The sequence below is a fragment of the Prionailurus bengalensis genome, chromosome E4 (genome assembly GCF_016509475.1).
Source record: "Prionailurus bengalensis isolate Pbe53 chromosome E4, Fcat_Pben_1.1_paternal_pri, whole genome shotgun sequence".
NCBI classification, from domain to species: Eukaryota; Metazoa; Chordata; class Mammalia; order Carnivora; family Felidae; genus Prionailurus; species Prionailurus bengalensis.
In genome coordinates, this window is record NC_057360.1 from 15,710,609 (window position 1) to 15,729,503 (window position 18,895).

Here is an 18,895-nt window from a genome sequence, read left to right on the forward strand (position 1 = left end):
AAACCATAGACTACTGTAGTTACTACGTATTCCTTTAAGTTCATGTGTTCGTCAGAACTGTTTTCCTCTCTTATTCTATAGTCCGCTGCTTCTGTGAAGAAGATTTTATGTGAAGCCCCAGTGGAGTCTGTGGTGCAAGTATCCGGGACGGTAATTTCCCGACCTCCAGGACAAGAGAATCCAGTGAGCAGTTTAGAAACCGTGTATAAATTTGACCTGTAAATATTTGCACTGTCTGCACATTCAGCAAGAGACTGAGCACCTGCTAGACATCAGGCACGAAAAGCTCTGCAAGTTCTACGAATGATCCTACAGATTCCAAATCTTCACCACAAACACACACCTGTGCAGATGGTCATGTTAAGACATCTGTTAATGAGCACATCAACCACAGACATGCATAAGAATGTCAAAATCTGGCACACACATTTATGCTTTGGATTATGTGCTCTAAGCACCTACACATTTTACATATGTGAATGTAAATAAGTGCATGTGTCTTACAGATGTTCACTGTGTACATGTCCTGATGAGTGATTTTTTAAACATAGGTCTCTTCTGTCTGTCTCTCTCTTTAAGAAAATGCCAACAGGTGAGATTGAAATCAAAGTTAAATCAGCTCAACTTCTGAATACCTGCAAGAAGCTGCCCTTCGAAATTAAGGACTTTGTGAAGGTGCCATCCTTTGTTATTAAAAAATAATAGAGTATCTAGAAAATGTTGATAACCAGTAGTGTTTTCAGAGTTTTTAAAAGAAAAAGTTTAAAACACAAAATCAAGTGTTTTATTGTAGCTGTATTGTGAAGTGTTCTTTTTCTTTATAATCGTTTTTTTTTTTTAAGTTTATCTATGTATTTTGAGAGAGAGAGAGAGAGAGAGAGAGCGTGCAAAAAGAGAAAGTATCCCCAGCTCCACTAACAGCACAGAGCCTGATGCGGGACTCAATCCCACAAACCGTGAGATCATGACCTGAGCGGAAATCTAGAGTCAGACGCTTAGCCGACTGAGCCACCCTAGGTGCCCCTGAAGTATTCTCTTCTATTCCTCTGTGAACTGTTCTGAAATAGCAACAGTGCATTAAGCTGTTGCAGTTCCTAAACACCCATGCTGCTTTTTCAGACAGCTTGAAACATGGTTCTACCTTTAAGACTTGAGCTGTTATTTTCAAGTTTTTTGTTGCTTCTGTTTTACATTTTGAAGGAAAATTTGTGTCAAGCTTGGAAATAGTCAGATGGCATGGGGGGGGGGGGGGGCGGGGATCCTGCATTTTTAAGTTTAAGCCTCTAACAGTGATAAAACATTTCCTTGACTTCCCAAGCATATAAATCTGATTATTGCAATTTAGGATGTTCTTTGCCAAAGTTTGAGAGGCTGTTGGAGCTAAATAGCTCTGGGGAGTACACCCAGATAATCTGGAGCTTTGTCACAATTATTTACAGTTCTAGATGCATATACATCTAATTTGTAAACTGATCTATGAAAAGGTTTTTAAATTGATTGCATAGTCACTTAGTGTTACATTTAAGTTCTCAAAACTTAATCTTTTAAGTAGAAAAGGCAATATAATTACAGGGTTGATCTTTCTGTGGGGGAGGATAAAGGAAATCCAGTTTTTCCCCCACCTAAGCTTTCAGAACGAAGTGACAGTTCTTCTATTATCAAAGAAATAAGCTATTTGAGGAAAAAGGACTTAAAAAAAGTTGTCAGCACAGAGAGAGATGCAGAGATTTACAGGCTTGAAAATAAGATTTACAGGCTGAATGCAGTTCCTATGCATTCAGCCATGGAGATTCTGTCCCCTTGCATTTCTTCTACCTGTAGTCCAACTCAGGTGATAATGTCATAGCTGTTTGCACTCTGCTGTGTATTTAAAAAAAAATTTTTTTTTAATGTTTATTTTTGAGACAGAGAGAGACACAGCATGAGCAGGGAAGGGGCAGAGAGAGAGGGAGACACAGAATGTGAAGCAGGCTCCAGGCTCTGAGCTGTCAGCACAGAGCCCGACGTGGGGCTCGAACTCACGAACTGTGAGATCATGACCTGAGCCGAAGTCGGAAGCTTAACCGACTGAGCCACCCAGGCGCCCCTGCTGTGTATTGTTAAAAGATCTTTTAAGTCTTCAAATATTTTTTTCAAGACTCAACTGTGGGTTTAAATGAATGGATAAATGTTTAGTGAGAGTAGGCAAATTGCAATCAGTAAAAGGTAACAATAATAATAGTAAAAAAAAAATAATGTAAAATCTATGCTAGTAACAAACTTAGCAGCTGTCAGAATTAAGAATGGTGTTCTAGAGGCACCTGAGTGGCTCAGTCGGTTGAGCGTCCGACTCTTGATTTCAGCTCAGGTCATGGTCCCAGTGTCCCAAGGACACAAGGTTGTGGGATTGAGTCCCAAGTTGGGCTCCACACTAAGTGCAGAGCCTGCTTAAGATTCTCTGTCCCTCTCCCTCTCCTCTCTCTCCCTCTAGCCCTCTACCCCTGCTCATTATCTCTCTCTCTAAAATAAAGGAAATGAAATATAAATAAATAAAAAAGAACGGTGTTGTATTTATTCACGAATGGTAGAAACTAAAGATAAAACTGAAGTTTTTGAAAAGTCAAGCTCTGCATTAAATATCTTTTTAGTATTCAAAAAATGTTTGAACATAAAACTCTTTAAATTTGTTTAGAAAACAGAGGCTCTTCGTTTGCAGTATCGCTACTTAGACTTGCGCAGTTTCCAAATGCAGTACAACCTGCGACTGAGGTCCCGGATGGTCATGAAAATGCGGGAATATCTCTGTAATCTACATGGTAAGGGACACCTCGATGAGCTTTTCAGCATGTCTACTGTTTTCGTCAGCAGTTTCGTCATTGGGTCTCATGTTGCCAGAGGTCTGGAATTCGTTTAATGTGTAAAGCAGTTTTTGAAGAAAGGTTTATTTCCAAGTGTTGTGTCTTAGAGCATAATTTAGCTCTCTATTAGGTCACAAATACAGCCCTTTAAAGGTGTTGTCTTGAAGGTGGGACAGCCCTTTGGCTGTTATCTCTAAGTTTTCTTAATTCTTTATCATGCTTATACTAATTTGTTAAGAGCTCAGAAATGTCCTGTGAATTAAACTAGACTCTTCATTCAGTCCTGGGTTTTTTTTCCTACTATGTTTATATTATTTTTACTATACTAGCAGAACATTTAGAAAACCAAAACAGTTCAGTAGACAAGAATCCATCAAATAGTTAGAATTATTTCATGACAAAAGTGTCACTTTATGAACCAAATAGGGTTTTATGAAAATTTTCAGCTTCCTTATTGGATGTGTGGAAATCAGTATTCAGTAGGCATGGTAACTTATTTCAGTCAAAATTCCTAATTAAAATGTAGCCTCAGATTTGTTGAATTGAATCGTAGACAACATATTTGACAAATTCCTATGTGTTAAATTCTGATGCTTCTCTCTTTTTAGGGTTTGTGGATATAGAAACACCAACATTGTTTAAGAGGACTCCAGGGGTATGTATATTCCTTAAATCAGCCTACTAACAATATCCTACTAGTTATGAAATTGGACCACTTTTTTATATTCACTTGGCTATATTTTTTCCATATATTTTACTGCCTCAAGATGGTCATATTAAGTAGGTTTGAGTGCTGTTTTTTAAATTTTTTTTTATGTATATTTATTTTTAAGAGAGAGAGAGACAGAGCACAAACAGGGGAGGGGCAGAGAGAGGGAGACACGGAATCTGAAGCAGGCTCCAGGTTCTGAGCTGTCAGCACAAAGCGCGACTCAGGGCTTGAACTCATGAGCCATGAGATCATGACCTGAGCCGAAGTCGCACGCTTAACCGTCTTCCACCTAGGCGCCCCTAGGTTTTGTTAAGAATTGAGAAAGTTGGGGGCCCCTGGGTGGCTCAGTTGGTTAAGCGTTTGACTCTTAGGTTTCAGCTCAGGTCATGATTTCAAGGTCATGAGATTGAGCCCTGGCTCTGTGCTGAGTGTGGAGCCTGCTTTGGATTTTCTGTCTCTCTGCCCCTCCCCTACTTGTGCTCTCTCTGTCTCTCTCTCCCTCCCTCTGTTCTCTCTCTCTCTCTCAAATAAATAAATAAGCATTTCTTTAAAATTAATGATAATGAATTGTTTCCTTAAAAATAAACCCCTTGTTCATTAAGAACTGATATTTTTTTTTAACATTTATTTTTTGAGAGAGAGAGAGCATGAGCGGGGGAGGTGCAGAGAGAGAGAGAGAGAGAGAGTCACAGAATCTGAAGCAGGCTCCAGGCTCCGAGCTGTCAGCACAGAGCCCAACATGGGGCTTGAACTCACGAACCATAATATCATGACCTGAGCAGAAGTCAGACGCTTTACTGACTGAGCCACCCAGGCGACCCAAGAATTAAAATTTCTAAACATTGGTATTTACTCTATTTATACAGTCTATGGACTTATAAAACTGTAGTTTAATTTTAAAAAGCAGTCAGTGGGGTGCCTGGGTGGCTCAGTCAGTTGAGGGTCTAACTCTTGATTTTGGCCCAGATCATGATCCCAGGGTCGTGAGATTGAGCCCCATGTTGGGCCCCACACTGAGCGAGGAGCTTGCTTGACATTCTGTCTCTCTCTCTGTCTCTCTGTCCCTCGACCCCACTTGCACTCTCACTCTCTCTAAAATAAAATTTGAGGGGCACCTGGGTGGCTCAGTCGGTTAAGTGTCTGGCTTCAGCTCATGTCATGATCTCATGGATTGTGAGTTCGAGCCCCACGAAGGGCTCTGTGCTGACAGAGCCTGGAGCCTGCTTCAGATTCTGTGTCTCCCTCTCGTTTCCCCTCCCCAACTTGAGCTCTCTCTCTCTCTCTCTCTTTCTCTCTCGCAAAAATAAATAAACATTTAAAAACTTTAAAAATAAATAGGTAAAATAAAAGAATTTTTTTTAAAAAAGCAGTTAGCAATTATTAGAAAGGAATTGCACAAAATTCTTTAAGCTAGTAACAGAATTCGAAAATCATTTCAACAAGCATACATTTATTACCTACTATGTGCAAACATAGTTTAAAGCCTACTATGTGCAAGCCTTTTGGGGGACTAAAAGATAAGCAAGAAATGATCTGTCATTGATCTTTTTTTTTTTTTTTAATTTTTTTTCAACGTTTATTTATTTTTGGGACAGAGAGAGACAGAGCATGAATGGGGGAGGGGCAGAGAGAGAGGGAGACACAGAATCAGAAACAGGCTCCAGGCTCTGAGCCATCAGCCCAGAGCCCGACGCGGGGCTCGAACTCACGGGCCACGAGATCGTGACCTGGCTGAAGTTGGACGCTTAACCGACTGCACCACCCAGGCGCCCCTATCATTGATCTTTAGTTTTTTTTTTAATTTTTTTTTCTTTTAATGTTTATTTTTTTCTGAGACAGAGACAGAGCATGAGTGGGGGGGGGCAGAGAGAGGGAGACACAGAATCAGAAGCAAGCTCCAGGCTCTAAGCTGTCAGCACAGAGCCCGATGCGGGGCTCGAACTCACAAACCGTGAGATCATGACCTGAGCCGAATTCGGTTGCCTAACTGACGCCCGCCCTCCTAGGCTCCCCAATCTTTAATTTCAGTGATGAGCTGAAGTATTAACTTCCACCAGGCCTTAGGTTTGATTTTGTTAACAATATTTCTGCTCTCCTTCTCTCATTAAAAGGGTGCAAAAGAGTTTGTAATACCATCCAGGGAACCTGGAAAGTTTTATTGTCTCCCTCAGAGTCCTCAACAGTTTAAGCAGCTTCTGATGGTTGGTGGTTTAGACAGGTGAGCTCTATTGCTAGTAGTTCGTTGTCAGAAAAAGAAGGGGAGGGAGGTGGAGAGGAGAAAAGGGAACACAAAATATCTGATCTCTTAAAAGAAGTTAGGAAATGTGTGAGCATTTGGAAAATACTTGTAAAATACCCTAAACATTATAGTTGTTATTGAGTAAAGATTTTTTGGGTGGCCACCATATGCAAAGCTCTATGCTAGTAGATGTGCAGGGAATTAGAAACCAAAAAGAATAGGTTTCGCTCTCCAGGAGTTAATGAATGTAGTAAGACAGAGTAATAAATAAAACCAACTGTGATAGAACCCAAAAATAAGTTTGTTAAGGGTTGCAAACTTGGTGTAAAGAGGTTTGAAATGATATTGTTTTGGGAAATAGGAAAAAAATCTTTGTGGGCATGGCCTTCTGGGATAATGTGGGGTCCCAGCAGATGAAGATGAGAATGGGAACGGCCTGGCACAAGCCATGGAGCAACAAGTGTTTCACTTTGGCCAAAGCAAAGCAAAGAGCGTGTGTAAAGCACTATAGACTGCCTTGCATGCCAATCTAATATATGAATATCAGAAGGTGCCCTTGTATATTTTTAAGACAACGTATAGTTTCTCGTGGGTCTGCTGTATATCTGCTTAGGTTAGAGCATCATAAAGAATTTTTAAATTTCTTATGTTCCTCCAGGTACCATTATTAATTTATTTCATAGACTGCCCTGCCATGAACTTTTGGGGAAAAGTATGTGTATCTTCCTAGAATCATGCCTCAAATCGTGCTATTTTTCAATTGTAGATATTTTCAGGTTGCCCGATGTTATCGAGATGAAGGTTCGAGACCAGACCGACAGCCCGAGTTTACTCAGGTACTAAGTTATGTTCACTTTTGTCTCTCACTTACTCAGCCTTGCTATGGCCACGCATTTCAAGACCGGGCCGTAATTTCATACACAGGCTATACCTTGTTCTATTGCACTCCCCTCTCGCATGCTTCATGGACATCGCCTCGTTAACAGGTTGAGGGTTGTGGCAGCCCCGTGTGGGGCAAGTATCCGCACCGATTTTCCAATGGCATTTGTTCACTTTGAGTCTTTGTGTCACATTTTGGGTAATCCTTGCAGTATTTCAAACTTTTCATGAATATTATATTTGTTTTGGTGATCTGTGACCAGTGCGACTCACTGAAAGCTCAGATGATGCTTAGCATTTTTTTTTAGCAATAAAGTGTTTTTAATTAAGGTGTATACATTCTTTTAGACATAATGCTATTGTACACTTAATAGACTACAGTATAGTGAAACACACCTTTTTTTTTAAGTTTTATTTATTTATTTTGAGAGTGAGAAAGACGTGGGATAGAGGGGCAGAAAGAGAGGGAGAGAGAGAGAATCCCAAGCAGGTTCAGCACTGTCAGCACAGAGCCCGATGTGGGGTTTGAACCCATGAACCGTGAGATCATGACCTGAGCTGAAACCAAGAGTTGGTAGCTTAATCAACTGAGCCACCCAGGTGCCCTAAACATAACTTTTATAGACAGTAGGAAACCAAAAAATTAATTTGACCAACTTTATTGTGATATTCACTTTCTTGTGGTGGTCTGGAACCAAACCCACAATATCTCTAGTGTATGCCAGTGCTTTACTGCTCATTACATTTATTCATCAGATGTTTAATTAAACTAACCTGCAGTTGAGACACTAATGGTTTAATTTTTGATCTATTCCATATGTCCGCTTTATAAGGAGTATAGTCATCAACTAAGAAATGCCAGAGATTCCAACAGTGTTTTAATGGCCATGGTAGGATAAAGTTCTTAAAACAAATCTCGTACGAATCAACAATTCTGTATGTTGGTATTTAATCTGTCTAATCTTTGGACTCATCAAATCTATCATGATTTGATTGTTGTATGATACCATGTTAATCAGTATGGTGAAGTGCAAAAATCATAAGCTTTGGAGTTGGCCAGACCTGGAATCAAATGCAGCTTCACTATTTACTAACTGCATGTACACAGGCAAGTTACGTAGCCTCTCCCAGCCTTCAGCTATGAGAATAGCGACGAGAACTAAGCAAGCTGATATTTGTAAAGCATTCACACAATGCCTGACATAAAACAGATGTACAGTAATATTTGTCCCCCCAACTTTCATCCACGCATTAAGTATTTTTATGCAGAATCCTGTGGTAACTTGAAACCAGAGAAATATATAAATATGTACATATTAATATCATGGCTGTTTAAGTTAGTTTCCATATGTTATTTTGGTTTCAGATTGACATAGAGATGTCTTTTGTAGACCAGATTGGAATCCGGAGTCTAATTGAGGGCTTGCTCCAGTATTCCTGGCCCAGTGATAAAGATCCTGTGGTGGTTCCTTTTCCTTCTATGACTTTTGCTGAGGCATTGGCCAGCTATGGAACTGATAAACCTGACACTCGCTTTGGGATGAAGGTACCTCTCTTCACTTTTCCAAGACTCTGCCCCACATAGTCCTAGTCTTTTAAACCACTTTGAAATTTACAACAAATTACACACTCTGTTACATTTTTTGTTGTTAATCTTAGCCTTGTTACCAAGCTACAGCAAGAGAGAATAATAGCCCATTAAAACTGTAGTAATTTTTTTCTGTCTACTGTATTCTAAGACCCATTTCTAAGAGCAAGGTTCTTGCTATAAAGTTTTTATTACCGAGAATTTATTAATTATGTGGATGTTAGCGGTAACTTGAAAGGAAAAAAAAAGCCCTATTCTTTCCTCTTCAATTTTTCTTAAGCTAAAATGACACTTGGAAGACAGATGATTAAGAGTTATTCTTTTTTGGCGCGCCTGGGTTGCTCAGTCGGTTAAGCATCTGACTTTGGCTCAGGTCATGATCTCACAGTCCATGAGTTCAAGCCCGCGTCGGGCTCTGTGCTGACAGCTCAGAGCCTGAGCCTGCTTCAGATTCTGTGTCTCCCTCTCTCTGACCCTCCCCCATTCACGCTCTGTCTCTCTGTCTCAAAAATAAATAAACTTTAAAAAAAAAAATTTTTTTTTAAATAGTTATTCTTTTTCCCTAGCCTATAAAGAGCTCAAACATATGGAAATGTTTATTCAAAGTATCAAAATCTACACATTTTTAACTAAGGGTAAGGGTCGTATTTCTATAGAGCAGTTTCCATTAGCAAAGCCTCTCATTCATTTGCTCTTAGGAGCAGCCCTTCATGTCTGTCATGCTGGTGACATTTCTGTATCCCATTTCTCAGTGTACATTCCTTAGAAGTTGAAGTTCTACTTCGTCTATAAATAGATAGCATTAGGATGTCTTAGGATGAAAAATATATAATATACAAAGTCCTAACTACCAGCTTAACAGCTGTCAACTTCACCACTCTTTATTTCTTCTTTTGTAATGTGAAATAGTGATTCTTTTTTAAATTTTTTTCATGTTTATTTATTTATTTTGAGAGAGAGAGAGAGAGAGAGAGAGAGAGAGAGAGTATGTGGGCACACACGAGTGGGAGGAGGGCAGAGGGGGAGGAGGAAGAGAGAGAATCCCAAGCAGGCTCCACACTGTTAAGCGCAAAGCCCAGCTCAGGGCTCAAGCTCATGAACCATCATCAACCGTGATTTTGAGCTGAGATTAAGAGTTGGATGTTCACTCGACTGAGCCACCCAGGTGCCCCTGTTAAGTCAGACTTATTAGGTTAAATTCTGGCTCTGCCACCCACCAGCTGTGTCATCTTGGCTGATTTAGTGTCCTCTCTGTGCCTTGGTTTCCTCATATGTTACATGGGAATAATGAGAATACCTATCTTAGAATCTGTTGTACTGATTAAATCAATTAATAATAATGAATAATACATTAGAATATTAACCCTTGTCATGGTGCCCAACGCATGGTAAACACTATGAATGCACTCTATAAATGTTAATAAGATCTACTGGGTTCTTTAGAATCTTGTTTGTAAACGTTTTTGAGATAAAAATCACTTCACTTTTTACTTACCCTTTTTTGTTGCCCATTTTATAGATTGTAGATATTAGTGATGTGTTCAGAAACACAAAGGTTGGATTTCTTCAAGATGCACTTAGTAAACCCCAAGGAACGGTCAAGGCCATATGTATCTCTGAAGGAGCAGTAAGTCATGTACAGTTCTGTTTCTCTAGAGCGTATATTTGGGAAGTAGATATGTTCAACAGTGGCACATTTAAACTTCAAGAAGAACAATTCTTTTCATAAGAATATATATTTTCATATGAAGTCTAATAGTGTCCCCAAAATTGTAAGTGGAGAATAAAACCTTGTGAGTATGAGTTTACACTCCAGATCTAGAGGTTTTGTCCTTCCTTTTAAAAAATGCCGTAAAGTACTCCTCTACTTCGTCTGGGCTCATTCCCACCAGTGATGAGCATGAAATCGTGTTCATACCCTGTCTCCAGCCTCAGTTTATCCAAAGGCTCCCAGCCCCTATCAGCTCCAGCACTTGCATGTTGGTTCTCAGTCTTCCCAGGGCTCTGGTCTTGTCTGCGTTCAGACAGGGGAGGAGAAAAGAAGTGATGCTGTGAAAAGCAAAAGACGAAAAACAAGGGCAGGAGAAGGAATGATTGGTCTAGGCGAACACTGACCCTGAAGCGATGAGACACGTCTGTTTTCTGGAGTTAGCGCACCTGTGCTGAACGTAATTTAATAAGAGGGGTTCCAGAAGTACTTTGAAGAAAATTACTAGTTTGAAAGACTACTCATTTATATACTGGAGCATATTAGTGTATTCAAAATGGGAATGAGAATTCAGTCTCATTACTTTTTATTCACCTCACATTTAGTGGAAAGTAATTTGTGTCCATACTCTAGACATAATGAATGTGTCCAGGTAAGCTCAGTGTAACGTATATTGTGTATTATTATTGTTTGCCTCGATTTGTGTATGCCCGGTCTTCCCCATGCATATTATAAGAAGTGTGGGGTTGTGAACCATGTCTCCACCTTTTTGTGTCTCCCATACCTAGTCTAGTGCCCCAAGAATATTAGTTATGATGATGGTCAGAGCGTCTCACTTAGAAAGCTTGATGATTTAGATGATTTAGAAAAAGTAAGATATAAAAAGCATTTTAAGACCTGAAATAAGCAAATTCTGAGTCCTCTTTTTGATCTGAAAGTTATTTTTTCTTACACAATTCAGTTGTAAAGATTCGTTTTGAACATTTACCCTCCATATCACACACACAGGATCTTCTGTGGAATACATTCACAGCCATTTCCAGTGAGGCCTGCATAATTGGGGGGGGGGGGGGAATGTTAATAGGCCCTGTTACAAGCTTTAAAATTTTGTCCCTTGGAAGCAGAAACTAAACTTCTGTTGAATCCTACTATTGCGATGGAAGGACACAAAATATATTTGTATCCCATTTGATATCATAGACATGTTTATGAAGCCGTCATATTGTAAGCTTACTTTGATTTTCTTTCATCAGAAATACTTAAAAAGGAAGGACATTGAGTCTCTTAGAAAATTGGCAGCTGACCATTTTAATCAGGTAAGGATTTAATTGCAACAGTTTTTTTCTCTTTTAGGGATACAATATTTTTAATAATTGTTAGAGCTCTTATACAGTCATTAGTTTTGAGGTCTTGTTACTTCAGAACATTTTTTGTCTTTTTATTATTGTCTTTTTATTACTAAAGTTAATCCCAATTCACCATTAATCAAAATGTGAAAGTTCAACCATAGTTTTTAAAATAAATGTGGAATTTAGGGCACCTGGGTGGCTCAGTCGGTTGGGCATCTGACTTCGGCTCAGGTCATGATCTCATGGCTCGTGGGTTCGAGCCCCACATCGGGCTCTGTGCTGACAGCTCAGAGCCTGGAGCCTGCTGCAGATTCTGTGTCTCCCTCTCTCTCTGTCACTCCCCCACTCATGCTCTGTCTCTCTCTGTCTCAAAAATAAATAAACATTAAAAAAATTTAATAAATATGGAATTTTAATTCAGTTAGGAGTAGATTAGAGCCCCATGTGCCCAAGGTTTGAAAGAAAGCCTGCATTCATTGCTCTTCCCATACCCGTTTTAAAATCCGGAATACACCTTTGACAGACACATGTGTGTTCTTGGCTTGGTGAATGGTAGGACTGAACTATGGAGGACCGGGAGTGGGGGATGGGCCTTCTTACCTTGTCACTGGACCTGTTGATGGCCTCAGCCCTTTCAGAATCAGTAACTTTAAAAATAATCATGCTCTTGGGGCGCCTGGGTGGCGCAGTCGGTTAAGCGTCTGACTTCAGCCAGGTCACGATCTCGCGGTCCGGGAGTTCGAGCCCCGCGTCAGGCTCTGGGCTGATGGCTCAGAGCCTGGAGCCTGTTTCCGATTCTGTGTCTCCCTCTCTCTCTGCCCCTCCCCCGTTCATGCTCTGTCTCTCTCTGTCCCAAAAATAAATAAACGTTGAAAAAATAATCATGCTCTTTGGGTCATTGGTTTTCTGTGATATGCTTTACAGAAAACATTCTAAATACGAGAAGACTATGTTCATCATAGTATCATTTACAATAGGAATAAAATGAAATTATATGGGAATGATTAAATAAAGTAAACTCAAAGGAATTAAAATTGCTTTTTATTTTTAAGTTCATTTATTTTGAGAGAGAGAAATCATGAGTGGGGTAGGGCAGAGAGAGAGGGGAGAGAGTCCCAAGCAGGCTCCGAGCTGTCCGCGCAGAGCCCAATGTGGGGTTCAAACTCAAGAACCGTGAGATCATGACCTGAGCCAAAACCAAGAATTGAATTCTTAACCAACTGAGTCACCCAAGTGCCCCTAGAGTTGTTTTTTAAAACTTTGTCTCCAAAGAGTTTGTAGTATGGAGGTAATGTTCATGTTGTAATGATTTGTATGAAAAGGAAAATACAGAATTATATAAACACTGCTCATAACCATGTAAAAACACAGTATTTGTGGGGCACCTGGATGGCTCAGTCAATTGAGCAGCTGACTCTCAATCTCAGCTCAGGTCTTGATCTCAGGGTCATGAGTTCAAGCCCCACATTTGTCTCTGCACTGTGCCGGAAGCCTACCTAACACACAAAACAAAAACTCACAGTATTTGAGTATTGAAAATGGACTCCCCACTCCTCCCACCGCCATATCATACCTCAGGCTTAAAGGGATTTGTCGATAAGAAAGAAAAAGATTAGGATAATGATTTCCAAAATAGGTCAAGGCAAAATGACAAAAGTCAGAATAATATAAAAAGCTTTTCATAAAGTTAAATGAGTTTAAAGAATGATCCATTACATCTCGTTGTTCTTTGACGTAGAAGTTTTTTTTCTTTTATGAAATGAGGTACTAGTAGATAATGTTTTAGGTTTGTTTTATGCCCTTGAAAAAATTCAAAATTGGCAATTCTAGATCTCCCAATTTTGTTTCTTCACTTTTATCTTTCCAGTGTTTGAAATCTGTATCTAGAAACCACAGGATCAGTAGCCTTTAGTTGATAGAACTCTTATTAAATTTTCTGCTTTTCCTCTTCTCTTTTCCTCTTTTCTTTTTTACTTTTCTAACTTCCTGAATTTTTATAGAAGAAATGGGCACTGCTTCTGTTTTTTCAATGTATTTATTTACTTATTTATTTGTTTTTAAGTGTTTATTTATTTTTGAGAGAGAGAACATGCGTGTGATCAGGGGAGGGGCAGAGAGAGGATAGGGGACAGAGAATCTGGAGCAGGCTCCGTGATGACAGCAGCGAGCCCGATGTGGGGCTCGAACTCATGAACCATGAAATCATGACCTGAGCCAAAGTTGGATGCTCAACTGACTGAGCCACCCAGGCTCCCCTGTTTTTTTCATATTATTAATATATTCTAACTTGGCTTACATTTGTAATATGTGTATGAATTAGCAATATGCTACATGCACATAGGTAAAAACACAAATGGTAAAGAAGGATTAACAATGAGATGCAATAAGTGTTTGCTCTAGCTCATGCCACTTTAGACCCACTCCAACCAGAGTGCTTCCATTTTTAGATATGTATCTACATACTGCCTTTTTTTTTACTTCTCCATTTTGAACTTTGTTAACTTCCTGCATGAGAGACGCAGCTCCCATACACAAGCCACACCTAACTACTCTGTACCTTCTGCACAGCTGTCTTTCTGACCTTTTCTTCATCCTGCTTCTGAGTTGAAGCCCCTTTCCCTGGATCCCAGATCTTCCTCTTTCTTATTTGTGCTGAGGTAGATTCTCAAGTAACTTCCAGGAAGGCAGGCAAGAGATAAACTTGCTGGTCCAAGAATGTCTTTATGTTCAAAACCTCACATTTGATTGCTGATTTGACTTTGGTATAAAATCCTGAATTCGCAGCCATATCCCTTTAGAGTAGTGCTGTCCAACAGAACTTTCTGTGATGGTGGAAATGTTTTGTATCTGCATCATCCAATATGGTAGCCACTAGCCAGCATAGGTATCCAGTGCTTGAAATGTGGCTGGTATACCTGAGGAGCTGAATTCTTAATTTCATTTCATTTCAATTAATCTCAATAGGTACCTGTGAGTGCTGGCTACTGTATTACCCAGCAAGCCTTAGCTTGTTGAAGGCATTGTTTTTTTCTCTTGTACCTGTTGTTACTGATGAGAAGCCTGATGCTTATATGAATTTATTCCTTTGTAGCAAACCTGATAGTTTTCCTTTGGAAGCATTCAGCCTCCTGATTGTTCATGTTCTGAAATTTCAGTTTGTGTACCTTTGGGTCATTTTGAATTCAGTGTGTTGTACTCTAGAAGCCAATGTGATGGCTCATGTCTGTCATCTGTGGAAAATTCTTCTAGTACTAATTGTTTTGACTTCATCATTCTCTGTAGTCTTTTTGGAATTTCTTTGATTTCTATTCGGACCTCCTTTTGTAAATTGTATATCTCTTTTTTTTCTGTGTCCTTTCCCTTCATTCTCTTTGTCCTTTTCATTTGAGAGATCTCTTCAACTCTTCTGTTGAATTCTTTGTAACCAATCATTTTTATGTCCCAGTGGCTGTTTCTTGGTTTTTTCCATCATACTTTATTCTGCTTTTATTGGTAAAGTATATTTTTCACTGCCTTTGAGGATTCAGGCCTTACTCCTTTGGTCCCTAAATTATCTCTTTCCTTTCAGGTCCTTTTTTTTTTTTTTTTTTAAGTTTATTTATTTATTTTGAGAGAGAGAGAGAGAGAGAGAGAGAGAGAAAGAAAGAATGGGAAAGAGTGTGCATGGGCAGAGAGAGAGAGAGAGAGAGAGAGAAAGAAAGAGAGTGTGCATGGGCAGAGAGAGAGGGAGAGAGAAAGAAAAAGAAAGAAAGAAAGAAGGAAAGAAAGAAAGAAAGAAAGAAAGAAAGAAAGAAAGAAAGAAAAGAAAAGAAAAGAAAGAAGGGGAAAGAGTGTGCATGGGCAGAGAGAGAGGGAGAAAGAAAGAAAGAAAGAAAGAAAGAAAGGGCAGAGAGAGAGAAAGAAAGAAAGAAAGAGAAAGAAAGAAAGAAAGAAAGAAAGAAAGAAAGAAAGAAAGAAAGAAAGAAAGAAAGAAAAAGAGAAAGAGAGTGTGCATGGGTAGAGAGGGAGAGAGAGAATCCCAAGCAGGCTTCACACCATCAGCACAGAGCCCGATGCAGGGCTTGAACTCACAAGCGTGATCTCGGAGGTCATGAGTTCAAGCCTCACATTGGGTATAGAGGATACTTAAAAAGATTTTTTTTAAAGCTGTTTGGGAGCACGGGGTCCTCGGAAGGGCTTTGTGAATGGGTAGGATCAGTTTAGTGGGAGCAGCAGAGTCGTTGCCCATTACCCTGGGAAACCAAAGCTTCCTAAGAGTCCTGAGCCTCTCTAGGCTTCTGCTAAAATCAGTTCCTTCTTGTGCTGAGGCCGCTCCATTTTTCTCCAGGCCAGAGCTTCCTGTGCCTTGCTGTTTTGATCCTTCCTATTCTGTTCCCTTGCAGCCTGCCACAAATCTGCAGTATTTCCCCACCTTATATCCCCTTTCATTTTTTCATTATGTTGAGATTCCTTTTGTAATTCATTTAGTATCATTTCGAAGGGGTTGAGGGAGGGAATGAAGACCATCTTCAGTTCTGTGGGGAACAAGAAATCTTTATATACTACAAGAAAAGTAAATCAACCCCACTTTAAAAAAAAAAAAATGTAAGTCTTTTTCTTTATCACAGGAAGTCTTACCTGTATTCCCAAAAGCCAATAGAAACTGGAATTCTCCAGTTGCTAAGTCCATAATGGAGGAGCAAAGATCAGAACTAATCAGACTGATGGAGATCCAAGAGGACGGTGTGGTCCTGCTCACGGCCGGAGAGCACAGGAAAGCAGTAAGGAGCACTACCTCTAAATGTCTGTGCTGTTGATGCTGAACGATGCCTCTTTTCTCCTGCATGTATAATACATACTTAAAAGTGTTCATTTCAATAAGTGGAGCTGCTCTGCATGAGTTTTTATATTAATAAATGTTTTTGGCACTTACCATACTGTATCAAAACTAGAGTGTGTTTCACCAGCTACCAGCCTCCATTGGCATTGTTCACACAGGTTAGATTAGGAAGGCCACTTAGGTAAAGGGCCATCAATCTTCACTGTGGAAAATATTTTCATTTTCGAGATGTTGAAGATTAGGAAGATTTGGGAATCCCAAACTTTTGAATCTGTGGAGGGACAGATGAGATGCTGGAAGGCTACTGGGCTGGCAGACATCTCTGGCCCTGCTTGGTCAGGGCAGGACCCTCTTCCTCAGGAGCAGCAGCCGGGGGTATTGAGTGCCACCACACTCTGGCTAAATCTCTGTGCTTAAGGAGATCTGTGTAAGACTGGATTTGGCCATAGAGACCATGTAAAAACATACACAAGTATGGAATAGAAGTCAAGCATGAATGTTGAAAATATACTGGAAAGGTCAAGTGTAATATAAATTCATTCTTGCACTAAAGTATGATTCCTTTATAGCATTGGTGTCTGATTAGTACTTTATCAAGTTCATTCTTCTAATTTGTATTTGCACCATACATACCCTTATTTCCTTCCAAAGGAGAAGTTTCAGAGTTCAGTTTCAGTGCTAAATGTACCCCACTGTCAGGGTGCCTAGCTCGCTCCATCTGAAGAACATCTGACTCTTGATCTCAGGGTCATGAGTTCGAGCCCCACGTTGAGGGTAGAGATTACTCTGAATGAATGAGTAAATAAAAAATAAATAAGATCTAAAAAAATTTTTTTTTAATAAATAAATGTAACCCACTCTCCTTCCCCTCCCTTGCAATAGTGGAGTGAAGAAAGGTATTTAATTACAAATCTGTTTTGATGCCGCCATCATTTTTCAATGAATTAATTAATCAACATTATTTTTGTTTGGGGCTTTTTTGGTTTTTGTTTCTTATTTTAGACCAAGTGTGAGTTGGGGCAGAGGGAAAAGGGGGAGGGAGGGAGAGAGAGAGAGAGAGAAAGAGAGAGGAAGAAAGAGAAAGAGAAAGAGGAAGAATCTTAAGCAGGCTCCACACTCAGTGCAGAGCCCAATGCGGGACTCGATCCCACAACCCTATGTGACCAGAGTTCAAGAGTCGGACACTCGACTGACTGAACCCCCCAGGCGCCCCCTCAACATTATTTTGAATACTAGACATGAACATCACTGTTAAACTTGCTAGGGAATGTCCACTTTATTACAGATTGTGGGATTTTGTATTATACAGAAATCCTGCTGCAGACTCATTTGGCCATTCTACTCTCTCCTAGTATGGAGTGAAACTACTGGCATTCTTCTCTCAGGAAGGTATCATTCTAATTCCTACCGGGATTTCTTGAAAGAACTAGAAACCAGACTTAGGTGGAATAGCATTAGCATTCTGAATATGTCACAGTGCAAGTACCCTGTGTGGATATTTAAACGTAAGATGAAGAGGCTATAAAGTGTCGCCTGTGCATGTCTCCAGGCACGGTTTGTCCTGACAGGCCTTTTTCAGGGAAGTTCTGCTTAATCAGAGTTAGCACTCAGGAAGCACTTCCCATTTTCTCAGCACTGTTCTCAGTACTTTGTGCATATTAACTCATTTAATCCTCATGCCAGCCCTACTGAGAGAAGGACTGATATGGCTACCATTCCAAGATAGGAGACCTGAGGCACAGAAGTTAAAAATCTGCTCACACACAACTAGGAAGTGGAGGACCCAGAGCTCTAACCCACAAAGTCCGGTTCCAAAAGTCACACTCTGAAACTAACCTCTAATCTGTACTGCCCCTCTAATAATAGCCAACATGTATTGGCCATCAGCTGTGTGCCAGGCGCTCATCAGAGCCTCACACGACCCTTCAGGAGCGGTAAGGAAGACAACACAATAGCTGCCGGTCATATTGCACCTTCCATGCCTTGTCTCAGTCTTCACGACGGCTTTCGGAGTAGGTACATTTATCTCCATTTTACTATAGAAAAAGCTGTAGGGAAGTTAGTCAGTAGGCAAACTGAGACACACCCAAGTCAGTCAAGCTTGGGTACCTGTACTCTCAATCACTTTGTTATCAAATCCTACTCAGTCGGCTGAGTCTGACATTCTCAACCACATTGCGGTCAGATCATCCTCAGAGCTGTGTCTCCTGAGAGGCTCAGAGTGTGTCATCTATTTTTTTTTTGTTTGTTTTTAATGTTTATTTATTTTTGAGGGCGGGGGAGGGACAGAGAGAGAAGGAGACACAGAATCCTTAGCAGGCTCCAGGCTCCGAGCTGTCAGCACAGGGCCTGATGTGGGGCTCCAACTCATAGACCATGAGATCATGACTTGAGCCGAAGTTGGACCCAGGTGCCCCAGAGTGTCATCTGTTAATTTCCTGATCCCTTCCCAGAGGATAGCCTGACTACAGAGTCCAGGTTGTGTCATCTGCTGTCTACTCTGTCACCGCAGTTAACTCAGTGGTTGTGTTTTCTGTTCCCAGTGCTCTGTTTTGGGAAAACTACGACTGGAATGTGCTGACCTTCTAGAAGCAAGAGGATTGGTGCTCCGTGACCCAGCTCTGTTCTCTTTCCTTTGGGTTGTGGATTTCCCACTCTTCCTCCCCAAGGAGGAAAATCCTGGCGAGCTGGAGTCAGCCCACCACCCATTTACTGCTCCCCACCCCAGCGACATCCACCTCTTACACACTGAACCCAAACAGGT

The 18,895-nt window shown here is 40.4% G+C and overlaps 1 protein-coding gene across 2 annotated transcripts in view; it reads left to right on the plus strand.

The window, feature by feature from the left end:
- DARS2 (aspartyl-tRNA synthetase 2, mitochondrial) overlaps positions 1-18,895 on the plus strand; it is a 28,861-nt gene that overhangs the window by 5,340 nt on the left and 4,626 nt on the right. For both annotated transcript variants that reach the window (XM_043567930.1, XM_043567931.1), the window contains 11 exons: positions 82-183; positions 580-675; positions 2,672-2,795; positions 3,446-3,492; positions 5,661-5,767; positions 6,555-6,624; positions 8,034-8,213; positions 9,775-9,882; positions 11,217-11,279; positions 15,920-16,072; positions 18,675-18,893. In XM_043567930.1, the coding sequence (XP_043423865.1) occupies positions 82-183; positions 580-675; positions 2,672-2,795; positions 3,446-3,492; positions 5,661-5,767; positions 6,555-6,624; positions 8,034-8,213; positions 9,775-9,882; positions 11,217-11,279; positions 15,920-16,072; positions 18,675-18,893 (1,269 nt within the window). The remainder of the gene's footprint in view (positions 1-81; positions 184-579; positions 676-2,671; positions 2,796-3,445; positions 3,493-5,660; positions 5,768-6,554; positions 6,625-8,033; positions 8,214-9,774; positions 9,883-11,216; positions 11,280-15,919; positions 16,073-18,674; positions 18,894-18,895) is intronic.